Below are 26,825 nucleotides of genomic sequence, written 5' to 3' on the forward strand. Positions count from 1 at the left end.
GCCATTTACCAGTGTACCCCCTCCACCTTGTGTGTGTGTGTGTGTGTGCATTTGTGCCCGTTTGTGAACGCGAGGGTGAAATTACAGAGCAGTATGTGGTTAATTGAACAGGCAGGCCTCTCTCTCGCTTTCTCTCCCTTCCTCCCTCCCAAGGCTCCTTGCAGCCAGTAGAAGCAGGCGTTGTCCACAACCAGTATCAGACCCCAATGAAAAATTCACCAGCTTGCCTCCCTCTCCCTCTCTCTCTCTCTCTCTCTCTCTCTCTCTCTCTCTCTCTCTCTCGTAGCCTCTCAGTGAGGCACTGTCATCTTGGCTTCAAGGTCTATCGCGCTGTGTCGTCTGCTAAGTTTGCCAAAAACACAGAAATCTGAAATAAAATTGGGAAATCTTTTTCTTCTATCCTCAGGATGTTTGGGAGCAGAACTGGGCAGACGAAATAGGGATGTAACTAGGTCTATGACACTCATACATATTGCAGTACACTTTCGGGCATTGGCCAACTCATCTTTTCTCTCAGATTATAACCTGCGCTTTAAAAAAAAAAATGACTGAGGTTTTGCCACTGTGTGCGTCAGTCAGGAGTAAGGGGTAGAAAATGAGGTTAAATAGCGCTTTGGATTGAAATCTAAATATTCATGAATCAAATTTAAATAGGCTACAAAAAAGACAGCTACCCAGATTTGTAGGTAGGCTGCTCAGCAAGAGTATTTTGATAATTCTTTATAGGGGTCCCTAAGTATTGGATCCTGAGCTATTTTGGTGGTAGCACCAAATGTGCAGTGCCAGTCAAAACTGATAGGAAAGCATGTGAGTTTAGTACACACCTTGCCAAGAAGAAGTTCAGCTAAATAGGCTTTTGCGCTCTGATAGTCTTGCATATATTTAAACAGTTTAATTGAGCTTCGATATAAATACCCCTATCTGCTTCATGGATGCTGTTATGAAGCTAATTCCTCTCCAGACCCAAAAGAGAATTTTGCCTTTACGATCAATAAAGCATTGCTTAATGTATTGCACATTTTACCCCTAAATAGTTCAGGTGTACATCAATGTGTCATTTGGTTTCTTCTCTATTGCATGTCCGTATAACCCCATCTGCTCCGCTGGGATTTCATTTGGACTGTGATTCTGTTTCATGTTTTACTTTTTGACTCACCAGCTTCAAAAGTGTATCACAAGATAAAAGGGGAAAAGGTGCCTCGGTAGGACTTTTCAGCCGGAAATAGGCCTCCGCAGTAAACTTACTGTGAAGTTTGCTGTTGACTAGTGTAAAGTTCGCCTTCAATATTTATCAAAGATTCAAAAGTTATTTGAAATTCCACCGGGTAATTCCACATTTAATGAGTTTAACCTTTAAACAAAAGTGAGCAGATTGTTGGTGTGTGAGGAGGTGTTGGTGTGTTTATTTGTGCTTAAAAACATGACCGTCATGAAACAGTCAGAATGTTTTATTCTTCTGATTCACTGCTTTGTTCTCACTAACGCTGGCCCCTCTTTTCACTCTCTAGCTCGCTCGACCATCAGGGTGCTCTCTCTCTCTCCCTCTCTCTCTCTTGTTCGCTCGTTGAGCCGGTGTTTACAAACAGCGACTGACAATGTGTCTATATATCATACCTTTTAATCAGCAAAAGCCTCCAAATGTATAAATACAATACTAAAATCTTTGCTTAACAGTTACAATTTAAGAATTCCTTTGAGACCTTTTCACTTTTGCCAAAAAAAATGAAGATTAAAATGACTTGGTAAGAAAGAAATTTCTCTTTTCCACTGAATAGAAATCCCACTTTACAAGCCGCATATGTTTTGCAAAGTAACGAGTCTCTATAGCTGTCAGAGGTAATGTAGTCAAGTTAAAATGTAAGAGATTTCTTCCTGAAATGCAGTGATGTAGGACAAAGTATCTAAAAAATGTAAATACTCCAGTCAAGTACAATTACCTCAAATCTATGCCTGAAAAAAAAAACAATTAATAATAGCAGAAAATAAAACCTTTTCATGAAAGGATCAACTCCTCTGAACAACATTACCTCTGGCCTCGAAGCTCAGCATAAGCTCAGCTGAAGCGAACTGGACTGACCCCAACAGCAGCAATGAAGCAAAGGGTGACTTGAGGTCACTAAATTAGTATGTGCCAGATGAAAATGGTAATTTACCATGATATTCCTCTAAAGTGTTTGCTCATCCAGAAGCATTCCCTGCCCTATTTGTTATGAAAGCTCAGAGCACACTCGGTTGAGCCACATGAGTTGAAACTAACAACTAGCCTAAAAGAAATGGAATTAAACACAGCCTGATGTCCCTCTGATATACTACATGGTATAATATTCTGGACCTAACTTGGTCAAATTTAAAGTTTCACGGCACTTGATCTAACACAGACACGAAGGAAGGGGTGGAAGGAGGCGGATGGAGGTCATGCGAACATGCAACAGTGTAAAAAAAGGAATAATACATGAATAAAAACAAAGTAAACAATAAACAAGATTTATTCAACTAATACAAATAGAAATTGTTAGATGTCTTTGGAAATACACTTATTTGCTTTCTTGCCGAGTAATAAAACGGTCAAATATTATGTCAAAAAGTCATATAGTATGTTGAAAAACAATTATAGAAAAGTCATAGTGTAGTATATAAAAAAGAAAAAGTCATAGTGTGTTAAAAAAGTTGTTAAAAAAGCAGTGTGGAGAAAAAGTCATGGTGTATTATGCCGATAAAAGTCATAAAAAAGTCATAGTATAGTTTGTAGAAAAAAGGTCACAGTATAGTATGCCAAAAAAATAGTCATAAAAAGTCATAATATATTATGTTGAAAAACATTATAAAAATCATAGTATGGTCATAAAACGTAAAGAGACTAAAAAAAGTGAATGGATTCATAGTGTCAAAGGGTCAGAAATGCGACTTGAAATGAATGATATTGTTACTCACCATCTATGGATGTGTCAACAGGCAAATGTTTGCCACTCCGACAACTTAATATGTTCATTATATATCAATGTTGTGTTTACATCTTGTTCTGCTGTCCCCAAGGAGCAAAAATAAATAAAAAATACTGCCGTAAGTTGTTCATGTGAGTGATTCTGTCTGTGTTGGGCTTGAGATGACTTTGCAAATTGTCTCAAAATTCTCTCCCTGACTTCCATTCAACTCGTGCTGGGATAAGCTCCAACACCCTGTGACGCTAAATAGGAGAAGAAGCAGGTAAACACAATCATTGAAGCAAACTAGAATTGCATCGGTTATATCTTCGGCTTTCTGTGTTTCTCTATTTACCTTAACATTTCAAAAACATGGATTTTCCACCAAATACTGTATACAATAAGTCAGTCGACAAACACAGAGGGCAAGTTCAAAGCAGTTTTAAATCGCATTAAAAGTTTCCATACAGTCATTTACAAGTCTAAGTATTTCCATTGTTAAATTGCTATTTTCATTCTTATCTTCTCCATGCAGTGTCATCATGAATTCAACTGCAAACACAGACCATGAACACAAAGCCTATTTTCTTCCTGACAAGACCATACAAATTTGAAATCCGTAGTTAATTACATGTTAACAGAACAAGTGGAATCCATTGTTACAAACCGTACGGACCTTTTTTGTTACATAACTTGCTTAAAAAGTTTCTCACTTCATTGAATGCCAATCATCTCAGGATATCTCAACATAAAACAGACATTAACAGGTCTCAAGGCAAAACACTTTTCTCTCTAGAGAAGCATCAATCTCGCCTCCAATCTCTGGTCCTGCTGTCTGGTCCCGATCACCCAGGGTGGTTCTCTCAACACAAAGGCTTGCCATGCCTCATGTTATTGGCACAGGTTCGACCCAGGTTGGCCCCCTCCAGGAGTAAGTCGGAGAATCGGTCCAGGCCGAGGCAGGTGGTGAGGGGGCTGACGAGGCCGTAGAGACCCCCTAAGGTGATGCTGAGAGGCCAGGCTAGGCAGATCAGAACCACAAACCAGATGATGCCCCAGAAACATGAACCGCAACCGGCCATCCTTGTCTAGGGAAAAAAGAGAGAAAGATGAGAGGGGCTAATCAAAGTGGACATCGGCAAGCTTTGCAAAGCCAAATACACCACAACTTAGAACTGATCATTGGAATTTGGGAGGAGGCCTGGCAGAAGTGCACTTTAGGATAGTAACTGAAAGTGTGTCAGTCACTACAATAGCAGCAGAGTGTGTTCCTATGAGCGGCCGCGCCTCTTTAGCAACGGTAGGAGATTATCAGCTAGAAACGTGCCCCGTTGGTGATCTGGATGTATTTGTCAGGATTAGGCAGTGGCCATGATAAGCTGGCAAACACAAGCAATAACCAACAGGCCTGTCTGCCTGGTGAGGTCAATGGGCCGCCCACTTACAGGGTGTTGAAGACCGACGCTGGCACATTAGTCACCCACTAATAGCAGATCAGCGGAGATCATGCATAACTTTGGTAATGAGCATTACTTTATCTGTCAACGCTGCTAACGAACAGTGGCCTGGAAGATGATGCGTGGCTATTTAGAGCTATGAAAATGCCTGTTGTATTATCCATGATGAAAAAAATGCTAATTGGAATGCTGTGTAATGTGTGATCCCTGCATACCTGATAATGTATGTGCATATATACAGTATGTATAAATATTTAGTATTATATGGAGACTTTTACTACAGTCTACTACAATTTCAGTGAAATTTAATTTTAATTTTTTTGGGGGGTTTTAAAACCCAACAGAATAATCTGCCCTGAGGCCCAGCCTTGCAATAGAGATTGTAGAACTGATGGTTTCATGAGTGTGAAAGCATTGTGTGCTGTCAGGCTGATTCCCTAAACCTGTTTTAGCTTTAAGACACAATGGCCAGATGCTTCCCCCCCTCCAGGCACCGTCTTCACGATGTAATGTGTAATTTTCTGTTATGACATGTAGGGTTGGGCATTAAATGACACACGGTGGATCCCGTGCTTTTGGGAAACGAGAAGAAAAAAACCCCACACACAGCAACTCAATTATTTAAAAGGCAGGGTAATATCTCACGAGGACAATTGGACTCAAAACCTCAAATAAAACACTTCTGCTATCTCTGCTGTACTTCCCTTAAATTCTTCTTCTTGCACCTCGTGTCTCTTGTTTTCGTACGTTTACATAAGCCTCTTTAAATGACTGAATAATATACTATAACACTATATATGTATATATATATATATATATAATACAAGAGAACAATATACCACCATCTGAACTCATGACCAAATCATGAACACTTACAGTTTACAGCATGCTGTTAGTCTCTGTGACACATCAGCCCATAGCAAAGGTTAGAAGTGAGTGCTTTGCAAAGTAGCTATTAACCTAATGAATACCTGTCGTGCGAGTATAAAAGACATGTTCACCTTCAGCAGAGAAAGATTCTGGAGGATGTGAGCTCCTGATCTCCTTTTTGCCTGCAGCTATTCCTTCCAGTCTCCCAGATCCTTCTCGAGACTTCCAGAGTTGTGGTGTGCGAGCAGTATAGCCACTTCCCACCAGTTAGCTCTACTTTACAACAAGGGACCACAGGCAACTCAATTCTCAAGAGGGCAGCTGGGAAAAAACGGAAAGTCAGTGACTGAATGGCTGAGCAGAGGGAGGAAATTACACAATGCAGACACTCATGTGACTCAAGAAAAAAAGTTTGCTTGCTGTCATGGGTTTGTAGAGAGCCAATTAGTGATACAGATGATAGAACATGTTGTGTTATGGCTGCATAACAGTCTATTGTGGTAGTTTGGTCATTCAGTATAAATAAACGTTTCAGCATCATGTGATGTAAATTGGTCTTTGTCTTGTGGGCTTAATGCCAGAAACATCAGTAATTTGTACATGCAGACTCGGGCCGACAGAGATAATCTTCTTTATCCAACCTCTCATTCTAATCCTTTCTTCAGCCGACAGAAGTATATCCTGATACTCCAAAATACTCATGAGAACTTGGGAGCCGGAGTGTTCTGCTCTCAGAAGATAAAATAAAAAACGTGACATGGCTCCACACTCGACTGAATACAGAAAATGTGTCTCTCCACATCTATCAACACATGGTTCTCCATCAGGTCTTTACACTGGCCCAGGCTAGAGCAGCTGTGCAGCTGACCTGTTCTCTCAGCCTGCCTGAGGTATGATGTAACAACAACCAACCTTTGGTGCATGATAATGAATTAATTTCCAGTCTGTGTTTTCAGCTCCGGGGCTGTGGACTGTGTTAACCTCTTCATTTTAAGCAAATTTATGTCTAAACTACAAAGACTTTGCATTTGAACAGTTGCTTTAACGGCAACACAAATGAAATTATTTTCTTAAATTTGGTCGTCAAAACCTCAACCTGAACACTGATACAGCTGAAGTTATTCTGCAGAGCTCTGTGTTAGTAAAGTTATGAATGACAAAGGATTCAAGGCGTGCTAGTTGAGCGACTGTATACATCCAGAGGGCAGGTTGAAATCCCCCAGCATGCACACTGGCCCTTGGGTGAAGTGACTGACCTACAAATGCAGCTTAGTCGCAGCTTGTGTAGCTGGTATAGGCTGAGCCAATCAGATTGGAGTTGTACTTAAAGCAGAGGGAAGCAGATGAATGGATGGAAGTATCATGACAAGAGAGATGTTATCAAGGCTTAAACATGTTGACTATACAATGTATTTGTCTGTGCGTGTGAGAGTGATTAGAACCTCTTTAAGAGCAGTATAAGCTCTGCTGCGTGCACATATAGTGAAACATGTTACAGACAATAAAGAATTTGCATTTATTTTATTTTATTAAAAAAAGTTATGATGGTAACAAAATTGAATGTTTTACAAAAATGAATGAAACATTATCACCAGAATCTCCCTTCCGTAGACGCCCCACTAATCTTTCCTTAAGGGACAGTCCACTTGGTTCCCTAAATAACCGAAGCCCTTAACTCTAGTCTCATATGTGGATGCTCTACTGCTTCTGCTCCTCTCCACTGTCCTCCCCGTCACTGTCGCTGTCTCTGCCAGGATGCTCTGGCATCTTAGCATGGCCCACTGTGTCTTGCTTTTCTTCCTTCTCACTGGTGTCCTCTGCGTTTGGCTTTGGGTTTGACTCCCCGTCTGGGTTTTCCTGCTCCATGGGGGTTTCTTCCTGCGGTTCCCCAGAGCTAACGGGCTCTTTCTCGACCACAGCGTCGGTCTCGCTTTGTTGTGGAGGCAGAGCCAGTTTCTGCTGTTGCTGCTGTAAAGCCAAGAGAGAGGAAAAGATACAAAATGTAGAGGAAGATTATTTCCACCTTGAGTTCATATAATCCTATTACTAAAATACCAAATGTACTTGCATTCTACTGGGATATAGTCTATGTTGAGGGCAAAGTAGAATATCACCAAAGCAAAGTCTTTTTTTCCAAGGCTAGGATCAGACTGCAGGCAAATCCGATTTGGTTCTCAAATCAGATCTTAAGGGCAGATGATCCGCGCCGTTCTTTGCAATTGATCAGATCAGATTTGCGTGTTGTGACATCACTAACCCTATCTACACGGGCTGCTATGGTAACGAATTTAGGCGTCAGTAACAATGAAGCTATTCAGGTAAGCATTCACCTTTGAAACAAGCTGTTTGCAGTCAAGTTGCAGTGCAAAACTCCTTCGTTGCACCAGACAAACTCAGCAACAAAGGAGGTTGGGTACACATTTATTTTGGCGTTTTTCCACGGACTATTGTTCTCATCTGTTGGCCTCCATAGCGCTCTGCTAGTCGCAGAATGGATTCTGCTTAACACTTCCACACTTTGAAATCCGATTTATGCCGCCAGAATGTCTGGACTGAGACGCATCGGTAGAAATTAGACTAGAATTGCATTTCGAAATACCTCCCAATGTGGTTTGGATCCGATTTACAAAATTTAGTTTTTTTTTTGCTGTCCAGACTTTCTTAAATCAATCTGGATACAGTCTGGATATGCCAAAAAATGGAATTGAGCTGGCAGTCTGAACAAGTCCGAACCTTTTCTCTCAGTCAAGTCCTAATCCTCTTTATAAAATTGCACAAGAGACAATATGTGACGATGGATAACATGTGTAAAATTCACCGTAGCTCCATTCATAATACGCTTGGCTTGTGGCCTGTTAGTTCTCCTTATGCACAACTACAACAGCTCTCTCACATCTGACCCATTTACTGTTCTGCATTAAAGATTAAAGATACTAAAAAAGCGACCAGGGAGAGACACTGACAGCTGTCGGCAGAGCTTAATGTCACAAGACTTAAAGACAAATATTTGTTAGTATAATGTGTGTGTACACTTTAAATAGTAATATCAGCCTCTCTTCTATAATACACCTATGAGACAGCAGCAATGCTGCACTGCTGTTTGCTGTAAATGTTTGATGGCACTCTTCATTATTGCATTTATCAAAGGCTTTTACCTGTCTGTGCTTCTGGGAGGTCTGCATCATATGCATGTACATATTGTACACCAGGTTGGTCATCTCTGGCATGTTCTTGATGATTTGGTCTGGCTGTCCAGACGCATCTCTCTGTGAGAAGGAAACAAATCAGATCAGTAAGAGAAAGAATATTTAGAATCCAGGCCATGATGTGAAAGGAATGGTAATGAAAACGTATATATCTGTCTTGTTGGCAGGCTCCACGTTGGTAAATTATTTATCTGATGCAAATGTGCAAGAAAATTACAATCCACCTGCCCGTTAACCGCTTATTTAAAAGCAAACTCTCACTTGCTGCTTCAAGTGATCGCTGCTCACGCACTATCAAAAAGGAGTGGAGGAGGCAGAGTTGTAATTTGACAATATTAGTATGCAGACAGAGTTTTACAGCATAAACTGAGGAGTGAGGCGAGCAGAATATGCAATCTGCTGGGCTGTTACCTCATGAACACAGGGGCGATGCTCCCAGTACCGTAAAACCTAGTTTCATTACTGTAAAACTGTCCGTAAAAACATCAAGACACGCGATTGAGCGTGATTAGACACTAAGTTTTACCGTTTGCCCAATACTATCCAACAGTGCTTTACATGTGTACAAATCAACATGGAGCATTAAACAGCAGTGTATCCTGTATCTTTATAACTGCTTCGGAATCAGCAACATTGAGTAGCCTGTTTTAGTTCTGGTCTTGTTGCCAGATCTGACTTTTAATCTGCGTGTAAGCAGCAGGGGTTTACTGACTCCAGATAGACGGGCTTAAGCAGGGGCCGCATGTGTGCGCCCAAAAGAACTGTCCCCCATGGGGATGAACACTCTAGACTCAGAGGAAGTGTCAGAGGCTATGGGGTATTTTAGACACCCCTGTTGCCACACACGCCAGTCAGCGAGACACAGTGACCAGACAACAATCCCTGGCGGGATTTGGGAGAGTGGTTTTGCTTTCTGACCTCTGGGGGTTAATTATAGCCAGGCTGTGTTTCCCATGGTTGCACATGGCCCCTGCTGAATGCTGTTAAACAGGCCGGGGCCAGTGGGTAAAGCAGCAGTAAGACTTGGGACCAAGGAGGACCAAAAGAGAAAGAAGATGCCATTCAGGGGGCCGTTGCAGCAATGATGTGGAAAGATGTTAAGAGTGTGCAACGGTTATGTGGAAAGCGACTGATGTGGACAAGGAAGCTCAGTTGTTATTGGCAAATAGGGATCTTGAGTGAAGATAATTGAACATTTAAGATACTGGTGTGTGTGTGTGTGTGTGTGTGTGTGTGCGCGTTGACGTACGGGCTGCTCCTGGCTGTAGTACTCGTGTGGCCGGATGTGCAGCTGCATGGGTCTGGCAGTGAGCTGGCTGAAGACCGGAGTCAGCTCAAAGCAGTTTTGGAACAACGACACCCGTCCAAAGATATACAGACCCAGTCTCGCTCTTGACATGGCTACCACCAGACGCCTCACATCCCTGTGGAGTGAAAGAACAAAAGTTGAAAATTGGTCTATGAGAAAAATCTATGAGGAGGGACAAAAACTGAAGAAAAGGGATCAAAGTGGAAGAATCATAAAGACTGTAAAGGGAGGGGGGACAGCAGAGCAGAGTAGGAGGAGAGAGGTTTAGTGAAGGATAAGCAGCAATAGGTGAGGGAAGACATGGAAGCTAAGGGAAAAATACATTCACGTAAAAGGCAAAAAGCAGAGATGAATAAGACACACAAAGAGAGACAGAGAGAGGTAGGAGGGTATAAGACAGGGCGGACAGGTTATTTGTTCTTGTCATCCTGTAGAATTAAGAGATTAGAGACAGGGGAGTCCTGCTTGACTTGCTCTAGTGGCGAAACAGGTTGTTTACCCGTGCTATTATAGAGAATTACCACTGAATGCCTATATACCCGAGTTAAAGAACTAAAAACATGTCTAACACTGCATTTGACAGTCCAACCTTAATTGTGTGTATTCTCATAGTACACATCTATTTAGTAATATTTAAGTTAGATGGTAGAAGAAAAATTCTAGGACAACTTCTAAAATCCACAGAAATGTACAATGTAAAAAAAAATAAAAAATTTAATATGTATGGAATAAATCTGCGTGATGGTCCTCTTTGTAACTGCTGTGTGTTTTAGGTGTTTGAATAGGAAACCTAATGGAGCTTAGCAAAATATGACCAGCTGGCCTATAAATCTCAGACAAAAGCATACTGGTTTACTGAAATCTACAAAGCACGGGAGAAGGCAAGAGCATATGGGGGGGGGGTTCACTTTTTCAAGCAGCTGTGGCGATACTGAAAACTGTCTTTCGTTTGATGTACAAGAATTTGGCACACACCCATGTTTGTATGCACGCACTTACAAACACACATATATGTTGAAATGTAGCCAAGAAATGTGTTCATAAAATCCACCTGAGCACTTCCTGAGATTAAGAGGATTATTTTTTACAATATGCATGATGAGTTACATGAATATGTAGAAGGAAAAAAAAGGCTTATGAAAACCATTCTGCAGGGTTTATGATGGAGTTAAACGCATGCAGCCGGTAGGTTTATGTAACGTTTACTGCAAATTTCAAGCATAGTACAAAATGAAGCTTGAAAGCACAACATTTCCACAGAGACAAAGTACCAACAACCTAAAAACCAATGAGTAGAGAGCTCTAGAAGAGAAGAGCCAATCATGAAGCATGAGAGCCTGCGGACATGCCACTACTGAGAGACGCCCACCTGTGCTGTGACATGGCAGGGCGAAGTGTACCAAATACCATTTGTGTGTGCGTTCTCACATGTGTGTATGCATGTGTGTGTACATGTCAGAACAGGTCTAGATCTGTGCTACCCTGTCAAAGAGTGTGCTCCTGCATGTGAGCGTGCCTGTGTGTGTTAGCAGGAGTGCTTCTCCCATCAAAGCAAGGGTCAGCTTGTCATATGGTCAGCTGCGTCCCCTGTGGCCGTCACGCCAGCAGATTGCCATGAGGACAGATGCATTAAGAGGAGGAGAGGAGAGTACAGGAAGAGGATTGTAAGGTAGGACACCACAGTGAGCCCAATATGGGGGGAAAACACAATGGACAGCACAAGGATTTCCCATGAACCACTGCTCTTTCAACCACGCAGCTGACTAAGTGTCAGGGACACCAAGATATGAATATTAAGTCAAAGCGAAGCCTATGAAAAATGGAAAAATTACTACAATTGCTCTGTTATTAAAAGGGGAGGTGTGCTGATTTTACTTATTAACGTTTTTCAGGTGACTACTACCTACTGCATATGTGAGGGAAAAAAGGTTGAATAAAACCTTTTGTGGCTCCAGAGCAGTGACTGATAAACTGCCTCAGATGACATCACTTGAGTCAACGGCAACTTGAGTCACAAAGCGGTGAGCGCACCAGACCTCTGTAGCCCGCTCCTCACCTCTGCTTGAGGCTAGCAGCCCGTAGTTACTCGACACGGGCGTTGGTCAGAGTTAGCAGGATGGTCAGAGCGGCGGCCATTTTTATGTGTATACTGTTGCCTTTGCAAGAGATTTTGCGGTAACAACCAAATGATCAGTGTTTTTTTTTTTTACCCTAGTTAATTGACCACAGCAAACAGTTTGATGTCTGTTCTACTCCTATTTTTATGAGCTCATCACTCGTGGTAAGAATAAAACTAGGTTTTCAGGCCCAACGTCCTGGATACAAGTACATATCCAGGAGAATAGAGACTCTAGTATTATTGTATACCCTTCCACCGCCTGATAACTAGAGTTGTAGCACATTGTTAAAAGGGACACCCTTTTGACAACCGCCCCACTTTGTGTGGGCTGAGAATGTGTGTAAAGGCGGGGTGCAATATCCAGTGTAAGACAAGATCAAATGAATGATACCGAGAGGAGAGCAGGCGCTGCTGGCAGCAAGATAAACTACCACTCTCTGTGGCCCGCTGCACTTCTCATTCCCAGCTACATCAATTCATTGCTTTATCTGTGAGATGAGGAAAAAACAAAATAGAGCTTGTAAGTGTTTGCTCTGCCGGGTAAAATGACCACGCTCGAGAGTGTGGTGTGTGTGTGTGTGTGTGTGTGTGTTGTGCATGTATTTAGCTACAAAAGGAATGGCTTATTATTCCCACTGGGGTTCCAATTTGCAGACTGTCCAATGTGAGGGCGGCTGTACAGCTGTGATAAAGCTGTGAGTGGTGCAATTCCAACAGCAGCTACTGTACATCACAGCCAGAGGCCCGCATTGGCAAGCTGAAGTACTGTGGAAGAGTTCAGCCTCAATCATCTGGTATTAAAACATGGAGCGCATTAGGTGTGAAGAACTCGTCAGGATGTCATGGCAGAGGAGGACTGAAAGGCCATTTCACTACAAATCAATTCAGTGAAATGAGGAAGGCGGTGGTAGTTAAGAGAAGAGGGAGCACAGAGATAAGGAGACTGAGCTGAAGACTAAGAGAAGAGAAGCCCCTCATGGGATTACAGTTGAGTGGATAGCAATTGGACATGGAACAGAAATACATAAAACCTACCACTGCAGTTTGGTGAACCATCATGCCTCTTAATTACTGTTATATGGCATGTCTTTGATCAGAGCAAAGCACTTTGTTTGATAGTCTCACCCCAATCATCAGAGCACAATGGCTTCTCTTAACCAGAACAAAAAGAACAGTCAGCTCCACAGACATGATCCTGTCCTGAAGCACACTTTATCCTCCCTGCCTCAAATTAAGCTCATACATACTTCAAGACTTTTTTTTGTCCTTTAGCAAACATTATTCAGTAGTTACACATGACAAAAGGAGAAAACCTCCTGAAAGTTGAGTTTCAAGACAGTTAAGTGCCTAAAGGTGTGTTGTTTTGTCCCTGGGTGATGTGTATCTAAGGAGTAGATCCTATTAAACAGGTAGTTATTTCTGGAATAGCAGCTTACGGTGTCTATTTTCGGTTAGTGTTTCTGCTTAGCGCGTATTGTAATTACCTTAGGTGTCCCACGGCTTTAGTGCGGACCAGTGAGAGGATGATGTAGTCATTCTGCTGACCCTGGAACCTATCCACTGTGGTCACCTGCAAAGACAAACATATTCATTATACAGTAGATGCCGGGGTTTTCTTGTTAATGCTGTAATCCCTGCGGGCCACATGGGCAGCCAGCGGGGCTAATTTGGCTTAGAGGGCATTATGCTACCGGTCCCTTTACCTGGGGGCCACATTGCTTGACTGGATCAGAAATTATTTCAGGGAGACAGAATGGAGAAGTCTGTGAGTTCCCCCCCCCCCCCCCCAAAGCAAAAGGAAGGTTGTGTCAGCCAATTTGCTTTTATACCCCGGTAATCCTGTCTTGCTGAGAAGCATATTCATTCCCTTACATGGAGAACGGAGCTGTGTCCACTTCGTCAGTGTTGTTACACCTTTCATAAGAAAGAAAACCACACTTGCAACTTGATACAAAGCAAAGCAAACCCTGCAAAACTGAACCCATTACATGTCACGAACTAGAGGCCGGCCGATAGTCGATTTTAATAAGCCGATATAATAACGATAGTTTGGAGGGAAAATGCCGTTAACCTCTAAATAAATCTGGAACACTGACATCAAACTCAAAGTAATAAATAGGCCTAACTAAATAAATAGCCTATATAAATCGTGAACTGACCAATTTCTTATTTTGAAGAGAGCCCACCAAACTGGTAAGTGAGTTAAAGTAACAGCTGCCTGTCTAGTATCGTGGATAAAGAGCCGATAGTGTTGCATTATGTATTCGAGTGATAACTGTTGTGAGTATAAATAAACTGAACACGGGTCACAAATGACATAATACCATTGGACTGCTTGCCGCAAAATAAGCCGTTCAAAGGTTTAGCTCACGTTTTCTAACCTTATTGCCCGAGAGAATCACGTGCTGAAGGTTTTATGAAGTAGAGAAAAAATGATCTCAGTCTACATTGAAAAAAAGGTAAATCAAAGTCTGTCGCGCATTAATGACTGGAGCGCACCGAGTGCCAGCGCGCCCTATACCTATAGGATCACATCTACAGGGAGGGATGCGTTTGTATGTTATAAGTAAGAAGCAATAATGTTAGCATAAACCTACATAAAGTAAGACTGCGTGTAAGTAATGGTTACATAAACAAAACAGGTCATAAGTCCTGCTTAAGAAACCACTACTATGCAATTATACAGGCCACATGCTGCAAAATTCAAAGCCCAGCAAAAAGAGCTTGGCCTTTCCTCTATAGATCCATCCTGTAGAGTGGATCAATAGGACATCACCTACCATCGAGAGGCCACATAGGTCCAGGGCTACAGCAACCGACCAATAAACCGGACATTCTAAATAAATAATCCCGCGATCGCGGTTATTAGCTAATGCAACTTTAAATGATCCAGGACCTCCCTTTACCCTTCCAACCCCCCCCCCCCCCCTTTAAGTAACAGGAAGGGAGTGTGGGGAAAGTGTGTGTGTGTGTGAACGTGTAAAAGAGGGAGAGACAGGGCTAACGATGTAGTAGACCAATATTTATTTACATCGTCCTGTCGCCATGTCGAACAGGTGCAGCAGCAGAGGCAACAGTGTGTCGGTTTTACAATAGTATGAGGCGTCGTGGGCTGTGTGTTCAAGTCAAAACAGCTGCTTTAAGACTGCATGCACATGTTCACTCAAACGTGGCGTACACGGAGACACTCCAGCACACACCCTTTGTAGGAGTAGACTATAACTGCGGACTTAAAAAGCGGCAATAACTGCATGGTTTCAACCAAAACAAGTGCAACTTGTTTAGCAGAGAAAGGGCACTTGAGAGGGAGTTATTCTTAGCACACAGACAGTGACAACGAAGCCCAGATAGAAAATCTCCCCACGGCGTAGTATTTTGCATGGTGTTTAGTTATTTATGAGAAATCTTCCAGGGAGTGAATTACAGAGGTCATGTCATTGTGGCACATGCATGTCTGTGCATAAAGGAAGCACAAAAACACACACACAGAAGATGCCGTGAGACACACAGACGCACTTTGTCGCAAATAGGAACTGTTTGACTGAGAGTCATTTTCTTTCATCTTGGCCTCCTTCTCTTCATTGTCATGAAGATAATGTCGTACCGTCTCTAAGCTAATGGTCAAGCGTGGATCTCTGCTCTCTTTTCCCCCCCCTAACTCTATCATTCCTGCTATGTCTTATTCATGGTAATTACAGCCTGGAATGTGCAGACGTCAGACTGACGGATTATTGAATTTTTCACTCGAGACTCTCAGGGATGACAGAGTTAACAAGGTTAGGTCTCATTCTTTGTGCCTTCATATCCACGTGTGTCTAAAGATTTGATGCCTTGAAAAGGCATGCTGGGAGATGCTAGGAAGATGTTTCCCTATCTATACGTCAACATATCTGGTTATAATCTGGTTTCCGGTTACACAGCAAGATTTACTTTCCTGTTTTTAAAGATGCCCCTGCTTTTAGGAAATGAAGGAATCTCACAGGAGGGATGGAGAAAGTGTGTGCGTTTGCAGCCACATATATTAAACGGCGGGAGGGACGCAGAAGGTGAATTTCGAAGAATATGCACACTCGTCACTTGTAATTTATCTCTCCTCGACTCCGTTGATGTGCTTAACTAACTAAAACACAGATTAACTTAATCACAATTGCTTAAAACTTCAACATTGTTTTGTGTGATTGCTCGGCCGCCTGTAAGGACTGAGCTGGGATTTGGGCGGCAAGAACAGATCCAATGACTTTTAAATCTAGTTTGCATTTATGTAATAAAGTTTTAATAAGCAAACTGAATAAATAAACACTGGTTGCTTAAAATATACAGCACAAACAGAAAGCGAACTCAAATGGACCTTGTCTGTAAAATTCATAGGGTAAACAAAGTAATGCATAATGCATACATATGAAGGCCAACTGTTTCTGAGATTCACTCGACAGCTCAGGCTAGTATGTTTATTTGATTTTGGGGACTGTGGCTGGTGCTAACTGTCCGTCCTCTGCTTATCTTACTAATGCAAGTCATTGCTATAAAGAAGGATGGCTGTTGACATTTCCCTAGTTTTAGATATTGTGACATATCCTCAGACACACTGTGGGCCCGATGCTCTGCGCCATGACCTTTCAGCAGCTCAGCATTTTCCCATAAGAGCCCCTCTTTCATCTCCCTCCCTCTCCTCTCAGCAAATCTAACAGCCTGTCACCACTGTCACTTTATTACTAGGCATGCATGCTGACTTAGGCCATGAGCACAATGAATGACACTTTAGGTCTTAACATTGGAGGACATTTAACATGACCAAGCACAATGTCTTTCTAGCTGTCAGAACAGGGGATATGACAGAGCAACAAGGTAGCGCGGCACGGCGCAAAATACAAAACAACAACAACAGGAGAATAAAGACTCGAACTGCAGGAGGTAGAATGCAGCATTCACACAAGGCCATGAGAGGGATTCACTTCCTGCCTGCTTGTTGGACAATTAATAAACGGAAACATTCTGCAATTTGTGTTTGTACCTTTATGAGTTAAAAGATAAGGCTGTTCTGTATATAATTGTGTCCCCAAATCTCAAGAAAAGACCAAAAACAAACAATATAATGGTCCTACTAAAGCCTGATACAGCTGAGTCCTGACAAACCATAGACTTCCCATTTTGTACGGCGCTGTGGAATCAGGGATTATCAAGAGACAGGGTTTGGTATCTTCATGATATTTGTTGACAATAAGACAAATGCAGAATAACATTACCTTTATATTTTCCATATAAACCCCAAACGATGAAGAAAGGTTGGGCTGACAGACGCACTGTTGTGTTGTGTGCTTGTGTCCACTCTCCCCTGCTATTTTGCCATATATACTGCTGAACATTCATTAGCCAGTGGGGATAACCACCTTGCTTACCACTTGCACTACACAAACAGAAACATACTCCAACAATTGGAGGCATGCTGACTCTCTGCCAATGACTGGTGATGTGCCAGTCATGGTGCATAGTGACTGGTGATGTGCCATTTACACTCCAGCCTTTCTCCGGCGTGCCTAAATAGTCTGTGGCATTGCAAAGTGAGCAAAAAGCTTGAAGAACAGAGACCAAAGAAAGGTGAGAGAATACGGGTTGGGGGGAAAAAGAAGGAAGCGAGAGGAAAGCATAACCTCAGGCTAGCGGGTAAAAGCGTTTAGCAGTACAAACAAAAAACGGATGAAGAACTGTGCCAACGGGCTGCTGACTTAACACCGTGTAAAGGAAGGAAAGGGAAGAGAAAAACAAGAGGAGTAGGGGGGAATACCGTGGGCTGAAGACAATCCAACAATATTCTTCAGGGATGAAGACAGCATGGAGTCTACACCCACTCTCAAAGTATGCACATTTAAATTCTTTCCTCCCACACACACACACACACACACACACACACACCTCAGTGAGTTTAATTTACAGAGGTATTCCGTCAGCTGGTGTGTAAACTGTTTGGGACCGAGGGCACACAGTCTCTTGCTCTTCTCGGGTCTTATGACCAGAGGCAGTTGATAAGTCTTATGATTTGATGGAGCAGAACAATGTCAGAGTGCCAGGGTGAAAAAAAAAAGACTCATTTGCTTTGCTTACAACAGCGAATCAAGAACTTCCATGAGCTGCTCAGTAATGTTCCACCCTGCGAGAATCATGCAGATCCACTTTAAAAAAAAAGGAATACTGTATGTCACGCTGCAAAAATGAGGAGAGTTGAGAAAAATGTACAAAACTTCTTAAATTGCACAGGGGGAAAGAGAAGACTGTGCATGTTTGTGCTAATGGGAGGCAGAAACGGCAAAAGCCTGGTGAGAGTTGAGAGCTGTGAATTTCTTTGTCAGTGCAACAGAGGATAGAAGGTCGGTGCGTTGAATGCAGCCGACAACTGAAGGTGTGAAAACACTGTTCATGCGTGTGTCATACATGTTCCTACTAAAGTCCCACACACACACATATATGAGGTGAAAACATGTCTGTTGGGACTGTGGATTCAATCCTGACAGGAGAGAAGAAATGTGTCACCCTCAAGTGATATTAAGAGTGTTTACAGTTCATGCATGTGGACTCCGATGTGTTTCAGTAACGGAATGCTTAGGGGTGGGGTGTGTGGGGGGGGAATAGATTCTTAGATGCATCACTATTACTCTCTTGACATACTTCTCCCTTCCCATGCTTTATAATAATTTAAACAATACAATCATTGGATGCAAATGTGTGCACTGTTCACCGTGCTCAGTGTCAACTGGTGCGTGAGGTCCTTACCTTGTTAGGCTGACTGAAGAAGGGATTGCCAGCACAGCGCTGGTTGATGACGTCTCTGATCAGGTGCTTTTGTCCATTGTAGGTGGTGAGGATGCTAATGCGGTCAGCGGGGTAGCCCAGCAGACGCATGTACATGTACAAAGCCACAGAATACTCGGCCTCCGCCAGGTTCTTCACAGGAAGAAGGAGAAAGGGAGAGGTAAGATGAATATCATCATATTTTAAATATACAGTATTGTACACAAGTAATGGGAGAAGGAAAAAATGAATCAGGTGAAAATGAAATTAAAAAGCAATTGTCCATCAATACAGTCATTTTGTAGTGAATCAAAGCCCAAACACATGTTCTCTCTTCCTATCAGCAGACCCAGGGGTGTCTGCTGTGTTTGACACCTTGCTGTTCTCATTGTCTTTCACTTTAACATCATGCTCTAGCCCTTTCTCGCCTGTCAAGTGTTCCACTTTTTAGCCAGATAAAAGCCTACTCATTCATGCACGAGTAACCATCTGATTTGGGTCGGAATTAATTGCCTCAGACAAAGCTCAATGCCACCACTAGCCAGGCTGGGACAAAATGTCCAAATCTAGGAACCCCCTGCAGAGGAGTAAGGAGGGTGAGTGGCATATCTCTAATGTGGCATTAATATTCATTAAGCAGGGAATAGCTGATTGTGTTTTTAGAAGGGTGACAAACCGCTGCATCATCAACAGTTTCATTACTAACAAAATGACAATACATCACACTATTTACATTTTAACTAGAAAAGGCAGGACTTTATAAAAGAAACAAATAAAACAACGCCGCGGTCTTTAACATCACACCAAATGGCCAGCCCCAGAACAACAAAACAAGATCTTCTTCTCCAAACGGTGCATGCATCATTCACATACTATGCAACCAACAGATTCCTCAGCATGTGCATGCTGGCTCCAAAGCTACACTCTTGTTTTTCAAATGTGACCAAAAAAGAAAAGAAAAAAGGCAACAGAATGAATTATTCATCCAGTTTCAATTAAGCCTGGACTGCAGCCTCACATCTCTTTTGATAATAATTTATGCAGCTTCATCAACAGTTCCTGATCCAGCTGCACTGGAGTCAACACATCAAAACAGTGATAGCCTTTGTTCTTCTTTCCCTACGAACGGTCTCCAAATGGCACAAATTCAGAACTTTAATGGCCAAACCAGGTTTCTACTGATAGTGATGTTATATTCAAATTTGGTTAATGTTAGGTATGAGTTGGTGTTTTTTTTTAAAGAAAAATATTTAACATTGATCGACAAAATGTCGTAAAGCACGATGACATCTACATGTCAGATTAATCTGCCCACGAGATCGTGATATTGATAGAAATTTGTGCTTGCTGTATTCATTTTAATTGTGCGTCTGAATACAGCAAAAAATACTAATGAGGCAGCATTACAGTTTGACTGCAGAGCAAGAACCGAGACGACTAAGAAGGGGGGAGAGGATCGCAAACTGTGCTGTAGATACAAACACATAAGAGGTAATCAGAGTAATAAATCAGTCAACCTGAGAGTAAAGCCCACAATGCTTTCTGCTCTTACGAAATATTAAATGTAGCTCGTGAAGCAGAAAAGCTTTGACTAACAAGCATAGTGGCTGAGAAAAGCCATTTTCTAACAACAGAAGATGTGGATTTAGATAAGCATTTTACCCTTTATGAGCCATCTAACAACTTGGGAAGTACTATCAACGGGCTGAGACTCTGTATAGAAAGTGCTTTAACAAATGAGGCGAAGAAGAAAAGCAGACACATGGAGTGTGAAGTGTGTGTGCGTGTGTGTGAGCGCACACACTTATTTGTGTATGTGATGGGTGTGCATGGTTGTGGCAGTGTTTGTTCAGCTGTGACAGACATCCAGCATGCTCTGGATACAATTGCTTCTCTAGTGTCCAATTTATTCGTTCTGCTTCCTAGGAAAGTGCATGAATGTGTGCGAGTGTGTGTGCATGCGTGTGTGTGCATAAGGCATAGTGAGTGATTGCGGAAATTCCCCTCGAGGGGCCTGAAAATGGCAACAGGCAAATGGAGTCGAGGTTCATGTGACCTGGTGCCTCGAGAAGTGCACATGGTCTGGATTTAAGAACAATAAAAGGCTTCAGGGACATGAGCACGCACACACCCGCAGTAACATTCACGAAGCACAGAGATATGTTCATTGGCCATGAGCTTATAAACAAATCAGTGTCTCAACTGATAGAATTAGTACTTACTGTAATCATCAGATAATTTACTTTTGCTTGTCAGGTGCTGCTGGCTTTTTGACAACTACAAGCTCCGTTGTGTCCTCCTAAATTGCCGTTTAACAACTATTCTAGTTTTAGCTTCCATCCTTTATTAAAAAGGAACAGTTTTTCAGAACCACTAATAGCAGAACAAAGTAGCATAACACAGCAACATTTGGGCTTCTGTGCTGGTGCGGTGCCAAAGGGGACCCTTTTTCTTGTTTTGTTTACATATCCCTATCAACCCTGCTCTGCCCACACACAGTCTTGAGCGTCTCAGCAATGTCACGAGGAAACACAATCTGGCTCCTGGTGTGAAGGACAAACCACTGGTCTGTGCTGGACAGCCAGTGCTAGCTGCAGACTAGACAGGCTTATGAATATATCATATGGACCGGTAGCGAAACCATTAACATTTTAAAAGGAATGAACTGCTGTACAACAACCGATTCAGAGGAAATGGAGGTTTGGGAGGAGTATGGGTTCTCTGCTCTGGTGGAACTAAGTATGCATGAGTGTGTATCCATGTAAAGGAGTGTATAAGCTGCCACTCAACTATTTCTGCTGTTCTAAGACTGTATGTACCTGTGCTACAGTTTTAGTCATAAGCCCCCTTAACAGAGAGATTCCGCAATACTGCCATAAAGAAGATCAGCCAATACGTCGGACAAACAGGGTGAGATTTCAGATAGCACAATGGCATCACGGAAACATTGGAGTTTAACACAACAGTATCTAGTGTGATCCTTGTCAATAATGGCAGGTGAACTGAGTGTTTAGGTTCTGTGCTCGGAGGCTAAGGAGCTCCCAAACCTCGTTGTCTTCCTAATATGCTGACATTCTGCTAATCTCCCAGTGGTTGGGGCACACATATAACACGTAATCAAAAACATCACACCCGTTCAGCAGTGCCTGGCTGTCCCTTTCAAACATATCGGCTCGGTAGACTAACTGGTAGACGTCCTTAGTACAAATAACAGTTGTACCGTGTGTGTGTATTTGTGTTCTGTGGTGTGCACTACTACTGACCTGGTAGAAGTAAGGGTTGGGCTCGGATTCTCCCACCCCGTTGAAGTCCTCCACGTTAATTAGCTGGAAGTCCATGGTCAGGCCAGGGTTGGGCACCTGGAACTCAGGCAGTAGCTGCACATGAGGCAGGTTCCCCAGTTGTTTGTAGCGCCAGTTGTACAGGTTACATAAGCTGTGAAGAGGACAGATACACAGTAAGTCACACTGTAATGTCCTGTTCGTGAGGAGGCGGTACCAATCACTAAGATAGGGCATCCTTTGTGAAATTAAGTTGGTCAAAACAGACGGCTTTATGACCCACCTTGCACGAGCACGGCCCTGTGCATCCAGATCTATGGTCGGCACTCCCAGGCGCACAAATCGGGTGAAGAGAGACTGCTCCATGTTGGAGTACTTCTGGAAGGCCATGTTCTTGATAACAGGGGGCAACTGGTGGTGGTCTCCAATCATGATCCAACGTTTCAGCCTGCTGTAGCCATCCTCTGGGTTCTGTAAAGAGGGCAAGATGGAGAAAAGACAAGTAGTAAGAACACCGGGTACAGAGAACACCTATATGAAATACAGGGGTCCGTAATACCCTCAGTAAACAAAATGTATCTTTTTTATTCTACGTATAGGTAGAAAAATGTATCATGTTTCCCTTTGATCTGTAAAGGTGGGTGTATTAGCTGCATGAATTGAAATCCAACCTATAAAGTCTAACGGATGTCCACATGTGTAATTACAGTGTACTACAACTACTCCACGTTGTCGAACTTTATTACATTTTGTTCTGTCTAATGACTTGACAATATTATAGAGTCTATGTGAAATCAGATCTTCAGCAGAGAAAAACAAGTACCGGAGGGCAGTGAAGCATGAAGGGCCTGTACAGTTTTTTCCACGCATCTATCTCACGCTGCCAGGTTTTGCTAATTAGATGTGTTATTTAGAGCTTGACCTCAGACAAATCTGATGTATAACCATTGCTGGTCAAGAGTTTATTTAATCACTAAAATCACTGATAAGAGTTGAATGATTGGATAATGAATGGGAAGGAAAGGGGGGGGGGGGAATGAACAGTTTCTCTGTGACGTATACCTGGCAGAAGGCTTACACTGTGAATCACTAGACAAGAGAGATAAAGAGAGGAGATTTGGCGAGGTTGCTGGGTGGGCTGATGTGCCTAATGGTCTCATCTGTAAACAGACATTAGCACTATCTCGGACAATTAGGCACAACTGCCAAAGACAAGCACCATTACTGTGTTTGGAGCCTATCAGTCAGGTGATAGAAAGCAGAAACCCGAGTAAAGGATTAAACTAGGCACGATGTCAGAACGTACGACAGTGCTTAGGCCGGGCAGCGAGTTTTCTGTTCTGGCAATGCACGGCTGTAGTTTTTTTAAAGTCTTAGTTAAAAGCTTGCTCGTCACTGTGGTTACCTGTAACAGGAGGGGGATGAAGGTCTCGATCTCCAGAATCTGAGCAGCTTCTTCCATCAGGATGTTGTCATACTAACAAAGAGAATCAGCAATTTAAACCAAGTACTTAACGTAACTGCAGTACAAGCGTAACCAGGTTTCTGTGTGCATGTCAACCAAGAAGAGCGTACCTTAAATCCCAGCTCCACCAGGTCATGACGTTTGAGTGCAGCATGTGTACAGGTCATGGCAATGATTTTGGCTTCCTTCACGAGCAGATACTTGGAGCGGTCCAGTCCACTTCTGAGCAGCTCAAAGGCCCTGAACTCCTACAAGCCAGACAAGAGAACAGGGGGAGGATCAGGAGTCAATCCCGGCACAGCAAAGAACTGCAACCTCCTATAAGTAATTAAAAACTACTTTCATAATGACCAATGGGAGGAACTTGGTAATATTAAACTTCAATAGATGCGTATTCATCGCTTTGTGCATGAAGTTCAGTTTTGTTACGTGCTTTACGGGGTTGTGAGGGGAAACTTAAATGGCTTTCTGACAAAATGATGGATGAGTACTGTCAATGATGATGGATACGGTGATTATCTAGGGTGAAATAATCACACCTCTAAAAGAAAAAAAAGGCGCAGTTCAATATTCAGATACAACACCAATACATCTTTGTGTCTACCCACAACTCAAGACACTTCATCCCAGCAAACACGGTTTCCTCTTCTCCAATGACGCAGCGTAACAGAGATCAGATAGGGCTCCTGTTCAATAACTGCAGCTTGAGAAGCACTTCAGCAAAGATTTTTTTGACATGACTGGAAAATATGGGGACCGTTTTTACACAACATCTGAATCAGTTCACTTCAGAGTGCCAATATCATGGCACTATGAAAGCCACGCTGTGTGCGGGGGGGGCATGGAGGGTGGGCGTAGCACAGAAAGGGAATATGGGGAAACAGACGTGCTATTTGAGGTTGCCCCACTAGCTATGTAGGGGTAGGGAAGGCAGAGGGGACGGGAGGACGGAAGAAGCAGACTCGGACAGCACTGGGGTATAAATATTTGATGTGTTACTATTTCAGCATTAATATTAAACCGATCAAAACATGCAATATTGATGAGATCTATTTTTAACCCCCGTGGCTCCAGAGCGGTTGAAGGGTGAAATCGAGATGGAAAAGATTCACGGATACGGAGAAGAGAGGGAAAAGAGGAAAAAAAAAAAAGTGAACAGCAGTAAAGATGTGGTGGGACTGCAGAGGAGGAAACAGGAGATGTCTATTCAGGAGGAACCCAGGGGGCAGATTGTGTTGCTGTCTATCCGTCTGTCTAGCAATAAATCCTTTGGATATTCCTATGACAGCTTATTCCAAACTGCTTCAACATTTGAAGAGTCACGACAGATAAGCAAATTCAGCAGAATGTTGCTCTGTCTAACCTGCACCACAGACAGTAATACCTCTTAATGGGTGTACAGATTTCACTGCAGCATGGGTGAGGCTGAGGGAGGAGGGAGAGAGGTGCTGTGATGCAGTGATACAGAGGCCGGCCAGATAAATCAAGGTCACCACACGTATTGGGATATTACCTCCAGCCAATAACTTCTTTATTGCTTTTCGGAGACCTTCTTGGGGTTCCCATAAATCTGAAATGTTATTGTTATCCCTATAGAAAAACCTGATGGGCTGAGGAGGACCGATAACACATCCAGCTGTGTGTTTGTAAGTGTGAAAAAAAGTGACAGGGAGAGTAAAAAAGATAAGCAGTAATAGCCTTTTCGAAGGGTTCAGCAATTAAATCTACAAATAAACAATACAAATACTGTTATGTGTCTTAAATTCACTGTATGAACTAAAGCAAAGGGACGGGTGATGATTGAAACTCAAGGGAGATGCAGACGTGGCAAAAGGGCTGCTCATAAGCAGACACATCCACAAAAATAATGTCTTAACCACCACTGTTAATCTTCAACAACATGTCACTGTGGTGGCCAGGAAGACATGGGTGGATGGGTGATTGTGCAACACCTGGACACACAGCTGGCATATAGTCTGTGAGTACCGTCAAATAAAGCCTGTGTGTGTTTGCTTCAAAGAAGGAAGGACCTATATACGTTTACCTGTGTGCTTCTGTGCATGTTATTTGTTGCAGTATGCATTTTAATATAATTTACATTGAATTTAACAGTGAAGACATTAATGACTATTAATAAAATTGCCTTATTGCACTGAAGTTCCCTCCTTACGTCCCACTGGGTGTTGCTCAGCAGTGAGGGAACTACTAGTAGGTCTGTGTGTGTGTGGGTGTGTGTGTGTGTGTATGTGTGACCTACCTCCAGCTGGGTAAAAATCTTCTTGATGTGGCGATAGCAGCCCTCTGAGATGTCCATGTCCTCTTCATACGAGCGGCCCTTGAACACAGGCTGGGGAGCGTTGGAGAAGTACTTGTGGAAGGGGAAGTGTGCAGCCACAGCTTGCACCTCCACTGTCTTGCCCTGTTTAGGCCGGACTTTGCTCATGTACTCTTCCCAGCGAGATATCACCTGTAGAGGAGATAGAGCAGACACACACAGTGGCAGAGTTTTCATTTGCACAATAGCTAAACATGTGTTGTAATTAACGGTTTGAAGAAACTCACTCGGGTACTTTTTGGTATGCACAAGCCTTAACTCAGTTGATGCCTGTCAGAGGTCTAACAAAATGCCGTATGAGCTCACTATGGGTGTTCTCTGCCCAGCCTTGTATTTTCTCTATAATTATTTAACCGCAGCAGAGAACACATCAAACAAATGAGAACAGATAGCTTCACTCGTATACAGGTGCCCCTGCTGAGCACCTAATAAACCAGCTTCAACCAAACAGCGGGGTAACCGAGTTCTATAAATACCCTTATGAAAAACAACATTATGGTTAATGCCAGAGGACTCGGCTTAATTGCATGTTAAGTATTTGCCTGTATGGACTATTAAGACCACCATCGAAACATTAATTATGTCTGCATGTGCATTGGTGTCATTTATCACTGACAGAGTATTCTGCTTATGGACGGAGATTCACTACTCTAACAACTTCTTGACATTTGAATCTTCAAATGTCACAGAGCTACACTGTTGGCCAGTTTTCAGAGCTAAAATAAACACAAGAACTCTGGTAGAATGAAGTGTGTGTTGAGAATCCGGTCTCCATGCAACATCACATTAATAAGTAACCGCACTGGTGTGTGTGTGTGTGTGTATGTGTGTGTGACAGATTTCTGGCATGGTGAAAAAATGGCAGCATGAACATCATCGGACATGAACTCTGACACTAGAGCTCAGGTAACAGCCGTGGTATCCAAGTATTTGCTATGGTTTGGATTCACCAAACAACTATTTGCAATAGGATGAAGTTTGAACTATGACCACCATTAAAAACTATGTTACTGGCATCTTTACACTGCTTTAACAGTATGGGTCTTTGGGATTTGAGCTCCCCATACTGCTGAAGATGA

At 42.6% G+C, this 26,825-nt stretch overlaps 1 protein-coding gene across 1 annotated transcript in view; it reads right to left on the reverse strand.

Moving 5' to 3' along the window:
- Positions 1-6,763: 6,763 nt before the first annotated feature.
- The window catches only part of aqr (aquarius intron-binding spliceosomal factor), a 44,676-nt gene continuing 24,614 nt past the window's right edge, over positions 6,764-26,825 (reverse strand). Inside the window, exons 27-36 of the mRNA XM_079175088.1 lie at positions 25,669-25,878; positions 23,522-23,659; positions 23,352-23,423; positions 22,230-22,417; positions 21,929-22,100; positions 18,648-18,818; positions 13,367-13,452; positions 9,704-9,878; positions 8,404-8,514; positions 6,764-7,216 (exon numbers count right to left, since the gene is read on the reverse strand). Coding sequence (XP_079031214.1) covers positions 6,947-7,216; positions 8,404-8,514; positions 9,704-9,878; positions 13,367-13,452; positions 18,648-18,818; positions 21,929-22,100; positions 22,230-22,417; positions 23,352-23,423; positions 23,522-23,659; positions 25,669-25,878 — 1,593 coding nt within the window. The 3' untranslated portion in view covers positions 6,764-6,946. The remainder of the gene's footprint in view (positions 7,217-8,403; positions 8,515-9,703; positions 9,879-13,366; positions 13,453-18,647; positions 18,819-21,928; positions 22,101-22,229; positions 22,418-23,351; positions 23,424-23,521; positions 23,660-25,668; positions 25,879-26,825) is intronic.

The sequence above is a fragment of the Pholis gunnellus genome (genome assembly GCF_910591455.1).
Source record: "Pholis gunnellus genome assembly, chromosome: 15".
NCBI classification, from domain to species: Eukaryota; Metazoa; Chordata; class Actinopteri; order Perciformes; family Pholidae; genus Pholis; species Pholis gunnellus.